The sequence below is a fragment of the Chelonia mydas genome, chromosome 13, assembly GCF_015237465.2.
Source record: "Chelonia mydas isolate rCheMyd1 chromosome 13, rCheMyd1.pri.v2, whole genome shotgun sequence".
NCBI classification, from domain to species: domain Eukaryota; kingdom Metazoa; phylum Chordata; order Testudines; family Cheloniidae; genus Chelonia; species Chelonia mydas.
The window spans coordinates 38,750,973-38,771,995 of record NC_051253.2 but is presented as its reverse complement, the minus strand read 5'-3'; the positions used below and the strand labels follow the sequence as shown (position 1 = coordinate 38,771,995).

Below are 21,023 nucleotides of genomic sequence, written 5' to 3'. Positions count from 1 at the left end.
CGGCACAGACACGTGTCTCCGCAGCTCACACCCATCCCCCCTTCTCTGCGCCCTCTCCTGCAGAATTGTCTCCAAAATCGTCAGAAAAGAGATGATGCTGTGGCTACCCCTCGCTTTCATGGCAGCAATTCCCAGAGGTGATTCCTTCTCTGGATACAGAGGGAAGCTCAGTATTACGGTGGAGATGATTAACACTATATTTTAATTTTGCAGGAGTCCATTCGCAGATTCAGCTGGTGGAGTCTGGGGGAGGTGTTAAAACCACAGGAGATTCTATCCGCATCTCCTGTAAAGCCTCCGGATTTCCCTTTGGAAACTATTGGATGTTCTGGTACCGCCAGGATCCCGGGAAAGCAGCAGAGTGGATCTCCTACATTAACCCCGATAGCACTAAAGCGGACTATGGCCATTCAGTGAAAGGGCGATTCACCATCTCCAGAGACAACCCCAGCAACCTGCTCTATTTGCAAATGACCGGCCTGAGACCCGAGGACACGGCGGTGTATCACTGTGTGAGAGACACAGTGACGGGCAGGGAATCTAAGCACGTACAAAAACATCCCCTTTGCAGTCACAGCCCCCTGCGGGGCACAGCCCAAGGGAAGAGTCAGACACACAGAGAACTGAACCAAGGAGAAAATGTCCCCAGCGCTGCCAGCAGCGCGGGACGGACAAGACTTTTGTGGGGCTGCAGAGTCAGGTCAGGGCTGGGGTAGCAAATATGAGGCAGCCGCTGTCCCAGTCCCTGCCCCTAGGGGGCAGCACCCCCGTGTTCTCTGCTGCACACCCGCCCCTCCGGGCAACCAGCGTGCCACCCCTCCCACACCCTGCCCCTAGGGGGCAGCACCCGGATCTCTCTTCACTCCTTCAAGTCGATGATTGCCAAGCGGCCTCTATGGGGCGTGAGGGGTCAGCCTTTCTTTGTTGCACCCTGGGTCCCGGGAGACCTTGGTGGATTCCGAGCTGTGGCAGGGGGCAGCCAAAAGGGGACAGGGTCAGATGTCACTAGCTGCTGCCAGATCTGATGCTGCCCCTTTGGCTTCCCCTTGGTGCCCCAGCTAGGAAGGAAACCGGGGTGTCCTGGGACTCAGCCCAATGATTGGACCACTAGGGCAGGGATATGGTTTTTCCAGTGTAGGAAGTTCAAATTAGGCTCCCGGATCCTGATTGGTGGGTTCCCGAAGAAAAGGGCGGGTTTCACAGGCAGCAGCTTCCAATGCCTCCGATGTACCTTTAACTTCAGTAACTGACCGGTGACCGGGCCGTGTCACAGATAACTGGCCAGGTGAAAACGCAGGTCCCTGTCCCCCCGCCCCCGCACTTGAGTGATATTAGCCACCCTCCTCCCTGGGATGTTAACCAATAGCTCAGCAAGGCTGGGGCGTGGTTTCTCCGAGTGCTATTTTAAATGAGGCGGGGCTATGCAAACTATCCCCGTGCAATGACTCTCTTTCCGGGCTGTTTCCACCCGCCCCGACCCTGCGGCTCGCGAAGAAGCTCTGTCCCTGCAGGGAGCAGCTCCGGACCCGTCCCCAGGGCGAGGACTGGCCGCAGACGCGCAGAGACGATGCGGTGGTGGCTCCATTTTGCTTTCATCGCAGCAGCGTCCAAAGGTGCTTGGGGTGGCGGGAATCGGGGGGTTATTGTTCCGATTATTGCCATTGATTGACCGGAGCGGGGCAGGGGAGATTCCCCGGGAATAAATTGGGACACACGGATTTTGTTTCCGGTTTCATACCATGTATTTGTCTCGTCTGAGAGGCGGTGGCTGAAAACCCCCAAAGAGTTTTCATTTTTCCCATAAATATCGTTGCCAGACCAGAAGTTTCCCCCCTGACATTAGACTGTGGCCAAAGCTGCCGCCGTTGCCCAGACCTGGCCCGAGGGGATTGTTCCCACCCGCTCTCACGCCCCCAACCCGGCTTGTTCCCCAGGGGCCGAGGCGCAGGGGCGGCTGGTGGAGTCCGGCGGCGGGGCTGCGACCACCGGCGGCTCCAGGCGGCTCTCCTGCACGGGCTCCGGATTCACTTTCGGCAACTACGACATGTTCTGGTACCGGCAGCGCCCCGGGAAGGGGCTGGAATGGGTCTCCTGGATCAGCAGCACTGGCGGGAGCAGAGATTACCCTGACTCCGTGAAAGGGCGATTCACCGTCTCCAGGGACAACGCCAAGAGCCAGCTGTATCTGCAAATGAGCCGCCTGGGACCCGAGGACTCCGCCCGGTATCACTGCGCTGCTGGAGACACAGTGAGGGAAGCCGGTCAGAGCTCTGACAAAAACTCGCTGCGTTCAGCCCAGGGGATTCGGGAGCCTCACGTGACCAACATCACCCCCTGAACTCCGGTGTCCCTGAGCCTCTCCCCAGAGCCGGCTGCTCACCCACCCCCCGCAGCCTCTGGGTGGCGTCCTCGTGCAGTGTCGTGCACGCTAGGGGGGCAGGGTGTGTGTCTGTGCCAGGAGCGGTTGTTCTCAGAGCACAGGGCGAGATATGAACCCAGACCCCCGGGTCTCAGAGCAGTGATGTGACCTGAACTCTGCTGAGTTCACAGCAACGCCGCAGGCTTCTGAAATGGAAACCATCTAAGCTGCCCTAAAGTACATGGGAGAATTCAGGGGAACCTTCTGTGACCGAGGGTACCGGGGAGCCACACTGAAGTTACTGGGTTAGGGTAAACTGCCAAGGATGGGGTAGACAATTCCTAAAACTGCTGGATATTCCAATACTTGGTGACTCTAAGCAAGCACAAAACAGCTTCTATAATTCCTTAGTGGTTTCCCAGAAACCAAAACACAGTTCCCTTAAAGACAGGTTTCAGAGTAGCAGCCATGTTAGTCTGTATCCACAAAAAGAACAGGAGGACTTGTGGCACCTTACAGACTAACCAATTTATTTGAGCATAAGCTTTCGTGACTCAGGCCTCCACCCAGACACCCAAGTCAAATATGATGAGGATTTCCTGGTATATGGTTGGTATATACCTGGTTGGTGTATGATTCTCAAGCCTCCCCATGAAAGGGGGTGAAGGGCCTTGGGGGGATATTGGGAGGGGGGGGTAGGGATTCCAAGTGACCTGTCCCTAAATTTTTGTGTAAATCACTTGGTGGTGGCAGCAATCCCATTCAAGAACAAGGACAGGAATTTGTGCCTTGGGGAAGTTTTTAACCTAAACTGGTAGAATATAATCTTAGGGGGTCTTCCATGCCGGTCCCCACATCTGTACCCCAGAGTTCAGAGTGGAGGGGGAACCCTGACAAGTATGTCTAGCGGCGTATCACTGTCAGGCAGACACACAGTGAGCTCCTGTCCCTGGTACACACATTCCAACTTCCGCAACAAATGAGCAGGGCGCCTACAGACAACAGTCCCCTTCATTGCAGGGTCCCACCTCATTCCCCAGTGGGTCCCTTCTAGGCACTGACTGCGGCAGGGGTCCTGTGGAAAAAAGAGTGTGTGAAGTCTTGTGTCATTCCCGACAAGGGGGCAGAGTTAAGATTACATGGGCAACCTTAGCCCTAGCATCTCCTATCTTTTGAGGGCTTGACTTTGCCACCTTAACGTTCTTTTAGAGCACTTTTTAATGTCATTTCCTACCTGTATAAAAAATTGAATAAAAACCCAAACGTTTTACCCTAAAGAACCACTTTGACCCCACCACCTAAGTCTCCAGCAGAGTTGGAATTTTCAGATTTGCGCACTCCTTCTCTCAGCGCCCACCTCCACCTGGGTGACCAGTGTGCACCTGCTGTGCCGATCCCTGCCAGTAGGGGTGTCACGGACCCACAGGTCGTGCCCACTCTTGGCCCCGTGTGGTCTGTGGGGGGAACCCCCTTCAGTGAGACAGCTCTTCTCGGGGGTCCACTCTCTCTCGGGGGTTAAGCCTCTCCACCTCCTGGAACCGCACCTCCCAGAGCCTTAACACACCTGTCTCTGCCGTGGGCCCCCTCAGGGAGTCCACTTGCTCTGGACCGATGGGGCCTCCAGTCCCAAAGGGAATAATGCCACCCTGTTCTCTAGACCGGAGAGGCTCTCAGCCAGTGTAAAACAGGAGGGTTTATTGAGTACCTGAACACAGCATAGGAAACACTCAGGGCCCTCAGGCCTGGCCTCCCCCAACACAGCACATCCAAGTCTCCCTTGCATCCAGGCGGGCTATGCCTGCTCCCTCTCTCCAGTCCCGAGCCCTCCTGCTTCCCAGCTGGACATCTGATATCACCGGCCCCAAGCCCCCCCTCTGTCCATTGTTTTCTCTCCAGGTAAACAGGGTCGCCTGGGCCCCCTCTCCTGTCCTCTGGCCCCCTCTGGCTGGAACCAGCTGGTTAGGCTACAGGGGTCTTCTCTTCACAGCCCATTGTTCTCCCACTGGCCAGAACCGGCTGGGACTCCTGAGCTGGGCCTCCCGGTTGTAGGGACAGGATTTTATAATTGTACTATAAGAACTGATGTAAACCTTGATTTCATTCTGCCAGCCACCCTTCTTGAATAGCAGGAAGGAATGACCCTCTGGGACATTGGTAGGAATGCATCTGACAGACTGCCAGTGTCTGTACTGATGTTAAGGCAGGGACAGACCAGAACAATCCTTATGACTGATTATGGTCACCCTTTTGTTTTAGGATAAAGTTATAATGTCTACTATGGTTTCCTATATGTATTACAAATTAGGCACTCTCGTTAAATATACATTTCTTTGTTTTAAGGTTTGGTAAGTAAAAGACAGGATCTTGTATTGTGTCTATGTTAAGGAGATTCAAAATAAACTGTCACTGTTTGTATTCTCAGAAGTCTCTGTAAAAAGACTGTTTGTGTGAATGAGGACTGTATGCATCAGGAAAAGATAAGGTGTGAAGGCCATTTTATAGCCAGATGGTCAAGGAAAAAGGAGTAAAGAGACTTAACGACACCAGGAAATCATCAACAAGCATCCATAATGAAGGAAGGGCAAACTGACAACCCTGAGGTGAAGGCTCGCACCCCTAAAGACAGGACAATTGATTAAATCCGGAACCAGGACAGGATAACCCTCTCGGAGGTGTATTGGAATGTTTACATCAGAAGATACACCAATTAAGAAGTAACCTGTCACAAACTGACACAGCAAAATTCATAGACTTCAACAGAGAAGAGGAACTATAAGAATAGGGTGCTTTGCCATGGGATTTTGGGTTTGTCTTGCCACTACTCCAGGAGCATCGGATCGCGACCGACTGAGCCCAGCTCCCCTCTGTGACCAATCTGGCTGGCCACTAGATTGATCCAGACTCTGGACCGGTAACTATGAAACATCAACTGGCAGGACTGTGTGCTTGACGTGTATGTGTGTGTGACTGAAGAGCATATGGTAACTGTTGTATTCTCAATAAATGCAGTGTACTGCCTTCTCCCCTATAAAGATCCCATGTGCTTTGTATAGCATCCCACAGTCACCAGGTCACCAGTCACGGGGGTATCCGTTCTCCCGGCCATTGGCTGGGGTCCCAAGTTCCCTCGCTGGTCCTCTGCCAGAACAAACTCCCTCTCCCATCACCTCGTCAAACTAGCAACACCCAGGGAAACTGAGTTCCACCCCCTCTGCATGCAACCTTTAGGAAAAACAAGGAAAAAACACAAAAATCCCCCACTTTATCACATGGGGCAGCACTCCTTGTCTGTAGTACACATCCCGCCACCTGAGTTATTACTGTGTGTCTTCTATTCTACTACATACCAGTAGAGGGCAGCACTGGTTCCCTTTGGTGCCCCCCCAATCAGCGTGAGACCTACATTGGCTGCTGGAATATCGGACACTGCCCCCTTCATTGCCCCCTGGTGGTCGAACAGAAGCTTCAGCACTGGGTCATCATGAATAGGTCAGAATATGAACAAGAGGCTGCTCGGCAGCTCTCCAACACCACATTCTACAAGCCATTACCCTCTGATCCCACTGAGGGTTACCAAAAGAAACTATACCATCTGCTCAAGAAACTCCCTGAAAAAGCACAAGAGCAAATCCACACAGACACACCCCTGGGATCCCGACCTGGGATATTCTATCTGCTACCCAAGATCCATAAACCTGGGAATCCTGGGCGCCCCATCATCTCAGGCATTGGCACCCTGACAGCAGGATTGTCTGGTTATGTAGACTCCCTCCTCAGGCCCTACGCTACCAGCACTCCCAGCTACCTTCGAGACACCACTGACTTCCTGAGGAAACTACAATCCATCGGTGATCTTCCTGAAAACCCCATCCTGGCCACTACGGATGTAGAAGCTCTCTACACCAACATTCCACACAAAGATGGACTACAAGCCGTCAGGAACAGTATCCCCAATAATGTCATGGCAAACCTGGTGGCTGAACTTTATGACTTTGTCCTCACCCATAACTATTTCACATTTGGGGACAATGTATACCTTCAAATCAGCGGCACTGCTATGGGTACCCGCATGACCCCACAGTATGCCAATATTTTTATGGTTGACTTAGAACAAACCTTCCTCAGCTCTCGTCCCCTAATGCCCCTACTCTACTTCACTACATTGATGACATCTTCATCATCTGGACCCATTGAAAAGAAGGCCTTGAGGAATTCCACCATGATTTCAACAATTTCTATCCCACCATCAACCTCAGCCTGGACCAGTCCACACAAGACATCCACTTCCTGGACACTACGGTGCTAATAAGCGATGGTCACATAAACACCACCCTATACTGGAAACCTACTGACTGGTATTCCTGCCTTCATGCCTCCACACCACACGATCCATTGTCTACAGCCAAGCTCTAGGATACAACCGCATTTCCTCCAACCCCTCAGGCAGAGACAAACACCTACAAGATCTCTATCAAGCATTCTTACAACTACAATACCCACCTGCTGAAGTGAAGAAACAAATTGACAGAGCCAGAAGAGTACCCAGAAGTCACCTACTACAGGACAGGCCTAACAAAGAAAATAACAGAACGCCACTAGCCGTCACCTTCAGCCCCCAACTAAAACCTCTCCAACGCATTATTAAGGATCTACAACCTATCCTGAAGGACGACCCATCACTCTCACAGATCTTGGGAGACAGGCCAGCCCTTGCTTACAGACAGCCCCCCACCTGAAGCAAATACTCACCAGCAACCACACACCACACAATAGAACCACTAACCCAGGAACCTATCCTTGCAACAAAGCCCGTTGCCAACTGTGTCGACATATCTATTCAGGGGACACCATCATAGGGCCTAATCACATCAGCCACATTATCAGAGGCTCATTCACCTGCACATACCAATGTGATATATGCCATCATGTGCCAGCAATGCCCTTCTGCCATGTACATTGGGCAAACCGGACAGTCTCTACGTAAAAGAATAAATGGACACAAATCAGACGTCAAGAGCTGTAACATTCAAAAACCAGTCGGAGAACACTTCAATCTCTCTGGTCACTCGATTAGAGACCTAAAGATGGCAATATTACAACAAAAAGCTTCAAAAACAGACTCCAACGAGAGACTGCTGAATTGGAATTAATTTGCAAACTGGACACCATTAAATTAGGCTTGAATAAAGACTGGGAGTGGATGTGTCATTACACAAATTAAAACTATTTCCCCATGTTTATTCCCTTCCCCCCGACCCCCACTGTTCCTCACACGTTCTTGTCAACTGCTGGAAATGACTCACCTTGATTATCACTACAAAAGGATTTTTTTTTTCTCTCCTGCTGGTAATAGCCCACCTTAAGTGATCACTCTTGTTACAGTGTGTATGGTAACACCCATTGTTTCATGTTCTGTGTGTATATAAATCTCCCCACTGTATTTTCCACTGAATGCATCAGATGAAGTGAGCTGTAGCTCACGAAAGCTTATGCTCAAATAAATTTGTTAGTCTCTAAGGTGCCACAAGTCCTCCTGTTCTTTTTGCAGACACAGACTAACACGGCTGCTACTCTGAAACCCGTCACTATTAAGGAAATAGGCTTTAGAATGTTTTTTTTTCCCCTGCTAGGAGATCCCCAGGTTCACAGCACTGGGTTCTTGGCCATTTACTCACGAGAACACCTTGTGATGGCGAAAGCAGGACAAGTGGCCTTGTCATTGTGTATCACAAAGCTTTGAAACCGGCCCACTCAGTGGTAGCACAGGCTGCCCAGCGGCGTATTATTGCCTAGGCCTAGGGTGGCAAATTTGCAGGGGTGGGAAATTTATAATAAAGAACCAGGTCTCCTTGACGCTCCGCTCCCTGACAGCTGCAGACACCGCCACCTATTACTGCGCCAGGAGAGACACGGTGACACAGAGACCGGGGGCCTGGGACACAAAGGGGGCCAGCCACACGCGTCCCCTCCCGGAGAGAAGGCACCTGACTTTGCCCTTGCGGTCCGCTCCCTTCCGCTGTCCCTTGAAGGAGACGCTTTGTCAGAGCCCACCAGGAAGCTGGAGAGAAGGAGGGAAAGAGGAAGCACCTGTGCTTGTGAATGGGCAGCAGAGAGTTTGTTACAGGAGTCCGGCATTTTGGAAACCACCAATCCGGGCCTGAGATTGCAACAGACTCTCCTGTCTGCTGAGCAGCCGAACTGGGGAACTGAGGTTCCGGGGTCCCCTCTGACAAATGACCGGCTATTTCCTGGCCACGTGGGAAGGGGTGTGTGTGTGTGTCAGTTTTTGTGGGTTTCTTTCCACGTGTGTGTGAGGAGCTGTGTTGGTTCCTATCTCCGTGAGAGCATTTAGGTGAAGGCGTCTTTGTGCATGGAGCCAGATCCTTCGCTCCCCGGAGTGGGGATCATTACAGTATTTCTCGGGAAGCTCCTGCCCGTGTTTGCAGGCGTCTTTTCCTGCCTGCAGCAGCTGGTGGGTTCGGGCCCTGGAGTGGGGAAGGTCTCCGAGCCCCTCACACCGGCATGCGATCTCTCCGGGGCATCCCTGGAGACCGGATTTCCCTGGCCAGGGTCCTGAGTGGATCGGACTGATGAACTGTGATGGGGAAACATGCTCCGCTTCCCCAAAACACAACGAGCATTTCCAGAGACCCCCTCCGAGAGCCGGGTCTCCCTGCAGCTGAGCTCCCCTTACAGCTACAGACACCGGCACCTATTACTGTGAGACAGTTACAGAGCAAGTGTGACCCATGCACAGTAACACACACACACACACAGCATCTCAGAATCAGCCACCCACCCACCCACAGTCAGCCACAACCACCCCTCCCTCCCTCCCTCCCACCCCCAAACCCTGCCCATCTCAGCCCTGCAGACAAAGAGTGACCGGTTGGCTGGGAAGAGGCAGAGAGAGGGGGGCTGAGGTTTTCAAAGGCGCCTAGAGGACTTTAGCGCTTAAACTCCCCTTTTAATTTAATTGGGATGTGGGCGCCTAATTCCCTCAGGTTCTTTGGAAAATTTGGCAGAGCGAATAGGCAGCTACTAACCAGAGAGAGAGAGAGATAGTGAGAGAGAGAAACTCACTGCTGTATGACAGGTTTCAGAGTAACAGCCATGTTAGTCTATATCCGCAAAAAGAAAAGGAGGACTTGTGGCAACTTAGAGACTAACCAATTTATTTGAGCCTGAGTTTCATGAAGCTCCCTTCATCGGATGCAACTTCTCACTGCTGTATGAGGAAGCAGAGACAGAGACACGTTGAGAGAGAGAGAGAGACATGGAGAGCGAGAGGAGACTCTGAGACAGGAGTGGTGGGTGTAGTTTTGCAATCTGGGACCGATATTCCCATAGAAGCTCCTACATTTGCCTGGTGAGAAGCTGAACTGGAGCTCTGGTTTTGCTCAGAGTTCCTCCTAAAAATGATTAGATGTTTCTTAGCTGCCCCGGTGCTGGCCCCATGTGAGTATTTCTGTGCGCCTCCCTGTGCGTGCATTTGTGTGTGTGTGTGTGTATTTGGGGGTGAATCTGTTTGTGTGAGTGTACTTGGGTGCTATGGATTTCGGTCGTTATGTGTGTGTGTTGGTGAGAGTATATCTGGGGGTGAATCTCTCTGTGTAACTGTAGAAGTGTACAGTATTTGGGTGTGTGTGTGTATTTGGGTGTGAGTGTGCATGTGTTTGTGTATTGGGTGTGTATGTGTGTGAGGGTATCTGGGTGTGAATCTCTCTGTGTAACCGTATAATCATAGATGTGTATTTGTGTACTGTATTTGTGTGTGTACACGTGTGAGTGTATTTTTGTGTGAGTGTACGGGCGTTTGTGTACTGTATTTGGGTGTGTACACATGTGAGGGTATTGGGGTGTGAATCTCTCTGTGTCAATGTGTGTGTGGGAGGGGGTGTGTGGCAGGGAGACCTTTGCTCCCTGGGCCCCTCATTAGATGTTTATTCAGGAATCTCCCACCCCTGTTTCCAGACGCCCTTTCCCAGCTGCAGCTGGTGGCGTCCGGCCCAGGGGTGGGGCAGGTCTCCGAGCCCCTCCCACTCACCTGCGCTGTCTCTGGGTTCTCCATCACTGGTCAGCACTCCTACTGGCACTGGGTCCGGCAGCCTCCCGGGAAAGGGCTGGAGTCGCTGGGGTGGATACACCCCTCTACCCGGCAGACATCCTACCCCCCTTCCCTGCAGAGCACGGTCACCATCTCCGCAGATGCCCCCGAGAACCAGGTCTCCCTGCAGCTCGGCGCCCTGACTGCTGCGGACCCCGCCACGTATTACTGTGCCAGGGGACACACAGTGACAGAGACTGGGGGCGGGGGGGGCTGTCACAAAAAGGAGGTGGCTCGAGACGTCAGCGGGGCCCATTGGGAGTTGCAGGGAGAGAAACGCACGGGGAGGGGCAGTGATACAAGCAATGCTGGGTAGGCTTCGCTGTCGGGTGGTGCAGACATTTCACAGGATCATTGAACCATAGGGGAGAAGGGACCGCACAGGCCAGGGTGTCAGCTACTCTCGTTACCAGCCAGAGAGAGTAGGACACACACTGAGACTTCAGCACCCCACTTTGCCACAGAGTCCTAGCCCTCTCACAGACAGACACAACCCCCAGCTCACCTACAGTCACACTCACTCGCACAGGGCTTAATCTGTGCCAGGGCTGAGCCCGGCCCCTCTGGGTTTGCCGTGTCAGCTATGAACGTACAGATGTTGCTTGGGCCCCAGCACCTCTTTCATTACAAATTAAGCACTGCACTCACACCCAATTAAAACACAGTGTCAACCCCCGCCCCCATCCACATATTCACACCCAGACCCAGAATGTGCCCCGCCCACAACCTCACACCCACAGTCACATCTACCCACGTGCAACAATGTCCCACCTGCACCCACTCCCCTCCCCAGCACCACTCAGCTTCTGACTGCCAGATGCCGGGACTGGACAACAGGGGATGGATCACTCCCTCATGGCCCTGTTCTCTTCATTCCCTCTGGGGCACCTGGCACTGGCCGCTGTCGGAAGACAGGACACTGGCATAGATGGTCCTTTGCTCTGACCCAGATGGGCCGTTCTTATGCTCACTCTCAGAAACACCCACCAACACCCACAGAGTCACATCCGCCTCCCCTGACTCTTCTCAGCCTCTCCCCTGCATTACCGGGCCGTGTCCTGTTTACCCCCATCCCATCTCCGGGCGTGGGGCGCAAAGGGAGTGATTCAAAGAGAGATGGGGCGTCTCTTTCTCCAAGGCCAACCACAAGTAATTGGGGTTGATGCTGGAGGCCCTGGCTAGACTTCTCCGGTCTGTGTTAAATAAGAGGTGAGAGCAGATGGCCCCTCTAGCCTTAAAATCTATGAGAAATGATTTCTGTCTCGGCTTGGAAGGGTTCGATTTCTGTCACGAGCTGTTGGTAAATGTCTGATTTCTCTGTACACACACAAACAGATGAAAACACATTTCCATGAATAATCATCAACATTTACAGACAGGCAATGTAAGAAAAATAGCAATTTAGAATTTATTAGTGTCTTCGTTAAGGCTGGTTTCAGAGTAACAGCCGTATTAGTCTGTATTCGCAAAAAGAAAATGAGTACTTGTGGCACCTTAGAGACTAACCAATTTATTTGAGCATGAGCTTTAGTGAGCTACAGTATCCATCCGATGAAGTGAGCTGTAGCTCACGAAAGCTCATGCTCAAATAAATTGGTTAGTCTCTAAGGTGCCACAAGTACTCCTTTTCTTTTTTCGTTAAGGCTATTTATTCTGTATCTTTTGACATGTGATGTTGACCATTTGTGCTTTAATGGTTATAAAGTGTGAACTTTTTGAATTGCAACATTTGCTGCCATTAAATAATTATTGTCTGACCCTCATATTTTCCCCAAACTGTGAACATTTAAATAGATAAAAAGACTAAAAACCCATAATTTTGCACAGCTGTGAAAATTTAAACAGCTAAATATAAAAAACTGCTTAAAATAAACATTGATATTACCCATGGAAATTATAAAAAAAAATTGTATTCCTCCAAGTGTGTTTGCAAACAGTTTAAAATCTTTTGGTTCAAAAACTCACTCACAAACCTGATTGTATGCTCTGGCCACTAGGCAGAGACAAGCCACATTGCGGGAATGTGTGTTAGTTGTGTTAGGCTGCTTTTCTGGGATAAGAAAGGTGTTCTTGGTGTCTCAGTTTCCCATCTGGAAAGAAACCCCCATCATCATCATCATCAATCTTTCCTTTTAGTAAAGCAGAGAGTAGTAATGGTTTCCACCACGCATTGGAGGCCTATGTAGAGTATTCACTAATGAGTCCATTTTTTAGCATCCCTCTTGGGAAGATGTTATGTAGGCAGACTTCATACATGGCTCTGTGTGTGTGTACACACACACACACACACACACAAAACAGCAAGATAACTACTGCCGTAAAATCATAGTTGAAACAAGCGTCTGTGATTTTTATGGAGCTGTAGCTATCTGGGGTTTAATGTGAGTGCTTTGAAGCAGACAGATACACACAAAAGTGTGATAGACACAGAGATAGGCAAGACGCTTCTTGTGAGCTTCCACCCATTGGCTGAACCTTCAGTCACCACCCCGGATTTCCTGTCTAGAAGCTCCCAGATCTGCAGAAGTTGTCTCCACCCAGAAGCTCAGGTGGCCACCTTGTGCTGCTCTCCAGTGGCAGAAATGGGAGTATCTTTGCTCCTTCTGAGTTTTCTGGGCTCCCCAGTATTGTGTGAGTTTTTTTACAGAGGATGCACTTGCAGGGTGTGTGTCGGGGGAGCCAATCTGGCAGGGTGGGTCTATCAATTTTGCACCCCTTCTCCATTTTTCTAGGTGACCTTCCCCCGTTTAGACGGGTGGAGTTTGGCCCAGCAGTGGTGCGGCCCTCAGAGACTCTGCAACTGAATTGTGCTGTCTATGGTCCTACATCACGGGTGGAGGGACCTTCTGGTACTGGTTCAAGCAGAGTCCCAGGAACGGGCTGGAATGGATGGGGCTGATTGAGTCCAAGGGGGATACTGCATATGGCCCATCATTGAAGAGCCGAATAATAATCTCCAGGGACACTTCCAAGAACCAGTTTTATTTCCAGCTGAGGGCCCTGACAAGTGCTGACAGTGCCAGCTATCACTGTGCCAGACGATAGGAGACACAGTGATTGGGAGCAAAGCAGGAGCGAGGCAAAAATCTGAAAGATCTCTCTGAGGGGCCTGAGGAGTTGCAGAGTGTCTGAGGGTGGGCTTCATGCCCGAGGGAAATAAAGGCAGAAGTAGGATTAAAGAGACTTTAGAAGAAACCACATGGAAACGTTACACGCTCAGACCAAAGAGAGTTTTAAAACTGGAGTTTTATTAAACTTATTATCCAGAACCAAACAAACCCAAGTTGCACTAGCCGCATTGCTGCTGAGTCCTTTCAGAGCCCCTTTGACTTCCTTCGCAGGCCCTCGATCCTTAAAGGGCCAGGGTGCAGACAAATCTAACCCTGAGATTCCCTTCTGAATGCTGCCTAAACTCTTAACTGGACCTCTGCCTCTGTCTCTTTCCTCCCCTCTGAACTCTCACACGCAGAAACTCTCACACTCTCTCTTTCTCTCCTACCACTCTTACCATCACGGTACGTGAGCGCCTCCTGCCAAGTTTTTGTTCTGAAACAAATTGAAAGGAGCATATTTTGCAAAGACCCGTCAGCACAGCAATGGGGGAAACACTGCAATTGTTAATCGTCAGCAGCTTTCCCTGCACTTTCAGAGTAATCAAAAGGCTTGCAGTTTTGTGGGAAGGGTGGCCCAGACTGACATAGTCCCTGAGTTCTCCGAACCAAACCACGACACACAGCATGGGAACGTGCTCTCCAGGCAATCCCAGGTGTGTGGCCAGCCCAGACAAACATCCACTGCCCTGTGGGGGTTGGGAGTCAGGGGAAGAGGGCTTTGTGCAGGTAGAGGTGAGAAAACCCGCAGAACTTCCTCTTTTCACTGGAAGGGATTTAAAGACAGTCTGGAGAGAGATTGTTGGGGCTGGGTGATTTTATCCCCTTCATTTATGAAAAGGACAAAACAGAAACAAATCCATATAATAAAAAGGAAAGAAGAATTTAATAATGTTGTATAAACACACACAATAGCAACAGCACTGCGTTACAGTAACAATAGCAATGGGAATAAAAACAACACTATCAGTGACAACAGCCATAACAATGTAATTGGCAACCCCCAGAGCAATACAATGCCTTTAACAATAGCAACAATAATCCGTCATAATGTAATACAACGCAGCAAACCAGCAACCTAAACATCAGCCCCCAAGCCAACCAAATTCTCAGTCAAGAAACCAAAGAAATAACCAGACAAACAAATAACCCACTAAGTCAGCAATCAAGTATTAAAAATGAATGAATAATAAATTAAACCAATCCAGTATATAACCCAAATCAACTAAACAAATGAAACCAAGCAGCAAATCAAGCAAGGAACCCGATGGTCAAAGGAATAATGAACCAAGGAAACACAAAGAACGAAGCCCTGTGAAGCTGGCAGACCAGGCCAAAGCCCCAGGCCTTACCGCAGACTTACAAGTTCACAGCTGGAAGCCCGGCCGGTTCACCTGTGTACTACTACACACCAAAGCGATTGTTAGATATAGTATAATGTAGTTGGTGTTTAAACGTCATGAAAACCGATAGGATGCTGCATGCATTGTTTTCACGTACCTGTGTCCTGCTATAATGTAATAGCAAACATGTACTTTGCGCATACCCCCCCCCCCCCAGTGATTAAATAAGCCACCAAATGAGATCGAAGCCTTGTGCAATGCAAATGAAGAACTTTAATAGGGAAGTGCTAATTTCAAAGCAAGGAGTGTTCTGTAGGTGGTGACTGGAACTCAAAGGCTCTAAACGCAGAGACTGCTCTCCAAGAAAGAGCCCACGTGGGTGGTGACCCCCGTACTCTGTGAGCAGAAGCTGTAAGCATGGACACAAGGAAAAATCTTCACCTCTGGACTGTTTCAATTCTAATGAGAAGACGGAGATCCCCAGCGTTATTCTGGGTAACCGCAAGAGACTTTGGAAAACTGGCAGATTATTACATCTCTGCTACCATTGGGAGTCATAGATCGTGACTCTCCTGTACATATATTTTTATCTGCTTTAACCTCTCAAAAAGAAAAGGAGTATTTGTGGCACCTTAGAGACTAACCAATTTATTTCAGCATAAGCTTTCGTGAGCTACAGCTCACTTCGTCAGATGCATCAAGTGGAAAACACAGTAAGGAGTTATCTCTCAGTAACTCTCATTCCTTTGCCCTAGCTAATAAACCTTTAGTTAGTTTACTAGAGAATTGGCGTCCAGCATTGTCTTTGGTGTGCGATCTCGGATGCTAATCAACCTGACTGAGTGACTGGTCTCTGGGCCTGGGTGTAACCTGATGATTCATGATTTTTGGTGTAACCATTGATCACATAGTCCAGCTTGGCTGGGTGCAAGAGAGACTGGAGTGTCTAAGGGGATTGTCTGAGCCTCCATTATTGTTGTACTTCAGGAGTTCACATTTACTACTGGGTTGCTGAAATCTAAGGATAGAATATACCACCAGTCGGACTGCCCGCCCTGCTCCTGGCCGTCTGCGCTGAGGTGGGCGCTCATGGTTGTGCGCCACCGCAGACAGCGTGACACCCCCTAACATGTAACTAATCAGATAAAAGAGTGATTGAGCAACCACATGAAAACCCAACTGATCAATCAGCCAAACTCTCCAACACCACGCAAATAATGAATCAAACAAATAACCACCAACCCAGCAGGAGTCATGTCCTTATCTGTTTCTCAGTTTCCCCATCTGTAAAATGGGGATGATATACTGACCTCCTTGTTCAATAATTTTGAGATCTACACAAGAAAAAGCATTGTATAAGAGGTAGGTTTTTACTATTAATTGTATTATTATTAATTATTATTTTTAGACACAAATAACCACATTTTTAACTTTAAACTCTCAAAAGAGTTCTTGTGTCACAGACTCATTCTTTGTGATGCCCTAGAAGAGAGCTGGTAAAAGTTGGTTTTATGGCTCTCAAATGTCCCTGACAACTCTGAAAATTTGAGCCCCAAATTAAGATTTTCAAAGGATCATAAAGGATTTCAATGAGGTCTGGGTCTCTACTTTTCAAAAGATGCCTGTGGGTGGAGAGAGAGATCAGATTATTTTAAAGAAAATTCCCAGGATATTAAGGGTTAAACTTCCAAAGCAGCTAAAGGAACTCGTGGACAAACCTTTCATTGAAAGTCAATGTAATTTGGGTGCTTAACTCCCCTCGTCTCCTTTGAAAATCCCAGCCTCGTTCTCTATAAATGCCTCTTTAAAATAACAAAGGAAACTTAGGGTCAGATCCCCAGCCAATGTGAATTGCCAGGGATCCACTGACCTGCATGGAGCAACGTTGATTTTCACCTGCTGGGGCCAGGCTCTTAATCTTTCAAAAAAGTAATTATGGAACCTCTATTTTCAGTTGATAAGCACGGTATTTTGGCAGGGCAATTACAGACTAGCTGGGGGTTGGTAAACCCGGTGCTTGAGAATGCATGATTGTGTCATGTGGTGGTAGAGTGAAGTCTGGGAAGTTTTTGTAGCGCTGTTTATCACTGTGTATACTACGTACCACAGTGATTGAAGATAACTAAGTCACTGTACATAAACCAACCGCTGTAGTTTCTGCAGGTGGAGTGTACTGTATCTTTAGATGCACCGAAGGAAGGAGGTTAAAAAGATAATGAAAGGGCAGCTGCTTTTTATCTAAACCAGAAAGTGATACATTCGTGCACAGGTTGTTCCATTTATTATAATCAAGGCAGCATTCTTGGTGAAGGAGGATCAGGCTGGGAAGCAAACTTGCAAAAGGGATTTGACTACCCCACTGCGATGCCCCTTACTTCATGTCGCAATGCCTTCTTTAATAAATCTTTCGCACCAGGACCAGAGTGACAGCCACAACAGCAAACCCCACAATAAAAAACAAACAGAAAAACAAACAAACAAAAAATGAACAGAAAACTAATAAATAAAAACAGAACAACCCCCCCACCACCACCACAAAACCAACCCCTTCCAATCTCCCCAAAACCAAACCAAACCTACCAACCAATCAAAAGAATAGAACAAAATGAACAATCCCCTGGCATACTCCAAGCAAAGGTTCCCCTAGTTAAAAAAGGCAGAGAACTCCTGGAAATCTCTTGGGGACCTTGCTATGCTGTGGTGAATAACCTGATCACAGCTAGCTAGATAACAGGGTGTGACACGGGGGCCAAAATGACAAAGGGTTACCTGTTCTTTACAGACAACTTGCCTCAGACTGGACACATTCACTACTCCTGATACACCGCTTTCACAGTATTTATCCATAAATGCTAGCATCTGAGCATGAAAGCTTGTAAATCATAGCTATCCATAGTCATGATGAGATGTGTTATGGGTTCTATTTAGGGAATAATGTAATTATACTGAAAATTATGCCTTTATGGTCTTGGAGGGAAAGTGAGTCACCAGGAAATCCTATGTCTTGGTGATGGGTCATTCAAGCGGTCAGGAGTTTACACCCCTCCCTGGCTAGCCATTTATGTAATGTATTGCTCAATTGTCTACTTTGTGGCAATCCAGAAAAGTCAATGGACAACCATCAAAGACAAATTGTAAATATCAAAACCACTTGGGAGTGAGAAGTGAAAGCAATGCCATGATGGCAGGGCCCTGTCTGTGAACAAACACAAGAGACCCACTCAATAGATCACAGGGCAGAGAAAGACGCTCTGTACTCACTGCTGAGGACTTAACTTGATGAAAGACTGGGGGCTAGCAAGTGCTGTAAAAGACTTTCGGAGAGAAAATCTACTTGATTATCTAGGGAAAGTAACCATTAATAAATGTAGGCCCTAATTCACATTTTATGATTTTCTTTTGCATGTAGCTATCACTCACACTAGTTTCTATTTCAGTCTCTGTTCTTTCTTAAATAATTTTTCTTTTGTTTTACTAGCATCCAACTCAGGTGCTGTGTGTGGGACAGGACCAGTGCTCTAAGGTAAAACTGGTAAACTGGGGTACGCTGCTCCTTTGGGAACAGAGGATCGGGACTTTCTGTGGGTATCCAATGATCAGGGGCTAGACCCCAGAAGGTGACATATTGAAGGGACTCAGGGGCCGGGGTGCAGCTATTGTCAACCTGCAGGGCAAAGGAACAGCTGGAATAGCCCAGAGGAGAGGCGGGTTTTGTTCGGGAACTGACACCCTGCCAGGAACAGGCAAGACTCCCCCACACTGAAGGCAGGTGGCAAGAAGGTGACTCCCATCCCTTGGTGTCCCAAGAATGGTCACAAGAGGTGTGTGTGGGAATAGATAGATTATAACATTTCAGCAATGGAAATATGTTCTTTCATCTAGTCCACATCTGTGGGGCCCAACGGAGGAAGAAGTCTTTGGCTAGTATTTTTATCCAGGCTTAATTTTTAAAGTCCCAAAAGATGGGAGTGGCACCACCTCAAGAAATATTCATAGAATCATAGAACTGGAAGGCATCTTGAGAGGTCACCTAGTCCAGTCCCCTGCACTCATGGCAGGAGTGATTATCTAGACCGTCCCTGACAGGTGTTTGTCCAACCTGTTCTTAAACATCTCCAATGATGGAGATTCCACAGCCTCCCTGGGCAATTTATTCCAGTGCTTAACCAATTAGAAAGTTTTTTCCTAATGTCCAACCTAAACCTCCCTTGCTGCAATTTTAGCCCATTGCTTCTTATCCTACCATCAGAGTTTAAGAAAAACAATTTTTCTTCCTCCTCCTTATAACAACCTTTTACATACTTGAAAACGGTTATTATGTCCCCTCTCAGTCTTCTCTTTTCCAGACTAAACAAACCCAATTTTTCAATCTTCCCTCATAGGTCAGGTTTTCTAGACCTTTAATCATTTTTGTTGCTCTTCTCTGGACTTTTTCCAATTTGTCCACATCTTTCCTGAAATGTGGCACCTAGAACTGGACACAATACCTGAGGTGAGGCCTAATCAGCGTGGAGGAGAGCAGAAGAATTACTTCCTTTGTCTTGCTTACAATACTCCTCCTAATACATCCCAGAAGGATGTTTGCTTTTTTTGCAACAGCGTTACACTGTTGACTCATATTTAGCTTGTGGTCCACTATGACCCCCAGATCCCTTTCCACAGTTCTCCTTCCGAAGCCGTCATTTCCCATTTTGTATGTGTGCAACTGATTGTTCCTTCCTAAGTAGAGTACTTTGCATTTGTCCTTATTGAATTTCATCCTATTTACTTCAGACCATTTCTCCAGTTTCTCCAAATCATTTTGAATTTTAATTCTGTTCGCCAAAGCACTTGCAAACCCTCCCAGCTTGGTACTATCTGCAAACTTTATAAGTGTACTCTGTATGCCAGTATCTAAATCATTGATGAAGATATTGACCAGAACCGGACCCAGAACTGATCCCTGTGGGACCCCACTCTTTATGCCCTTCCAGCATGACTCTGAACCGCTGATAACTACTCTCTGGGAATGGTTTTCCAACCAGTTTTGCACCCACCTTATAGTAGCTCCATTTAGGTTGTGTGTCCCTAGTTTATTTATGAGATGGTCATGTGGAACAGTATCAAAAGCTTTACTAAAATCAAGATATACCACATCTACTGCTTCCCCCCATCCACAAGGTTTGTTACCCTGTCAAAGAAAGCTATCAGGTTGGTTTGACATGATTTGTTTTAGAGAAATCCATGCTCACTGTTACATATCACCTTATTATCTTCTAGATGTTTGGAAATTGATTGCTTAATTCTTTGCTCCATTAGCTTTCCGGATACAGAAGTTAAGATGACTGGTCTGTAATTCCCTGGTTTGTCCTTATTTCCCTTTTCATAGATGGGGTCTAGATTTGCCCTTTTCCAGTCTTCTAGAATCTCTCCCATCTTCCATGACTTCTCAAAATAATTGCTGTATCTTTAGGCAATAATTCTGTAAAGAAGTCCATGAGGACTATTCTCATGCTTAAAATTAAGCACGTACACAAATCTTTGCTGGCTCAGGATTTAAAATAACTAATATGAAGATAGAAAAGTGAGACTGATGCCACTGCAGTAGGATTGGTTGAAAATTTTCCAAACAAACTCTTCTGTGATAGAAAAGTGTGTTTTTGATTAAATGAAAATTTTCATCCAAAAAGGAAATGCTCCCCAAAGTTAAATATTTTTGGTGAAAGTGAAATATTTTGGTTGAAACCAAAATATTGCAATTTAGATATCCTGTCTTTGTGCCTCATAGTGAGTTGTAATTTAGTTGTTTCATGTCCCCATTCCCTTCTATGGACTGGGCTCCCCAGAAGACTACATTCCCCATGAGGCACCAGGGCAAAGACTCCCATGATGGAGCCATCTCCCCTCACCATGCGGGGGATATAGCATCATGGGAGATGTAGTCCAATCAAGTAGTCCAGCCCTTAAAGAAGGGGAGCATGAGGCGCCCAGCGACAACTCCCGTGAGGCACCACATCTGAATTTCTGAGTGAAAATGTTTGTTTTTTGGTGGGGGACAAAATACTCCATTTTTTTGATATTTTCACTGAAAAGTCAATGTAAGGCAGCTTATGTCGACCTAATTA

At 48.2% G+C, this 21,023-nt stretch overlaps 1 protein-coding gene and 1 gene segment (V, D, J or C); both read left to right on the top strand.

The window, feature by feature from the left end:
* The window catches only part of LOC119563617 (immunoglobulin lambda-1 light chain), a 216,385-nt gene that overhangs the window by 85,635 nt on the left and 109,727 nt on the right, over positions 1–21,023 (top strand). The window lies entirely within an intron of this gene.
* LOC122462782 lies at positions 4–1,084 on the top strand. The segment is given in 2 exon segments: positions 4–137; positions 214–1,084. Coding segments are annotated over 2 exon segments (549 nt in total).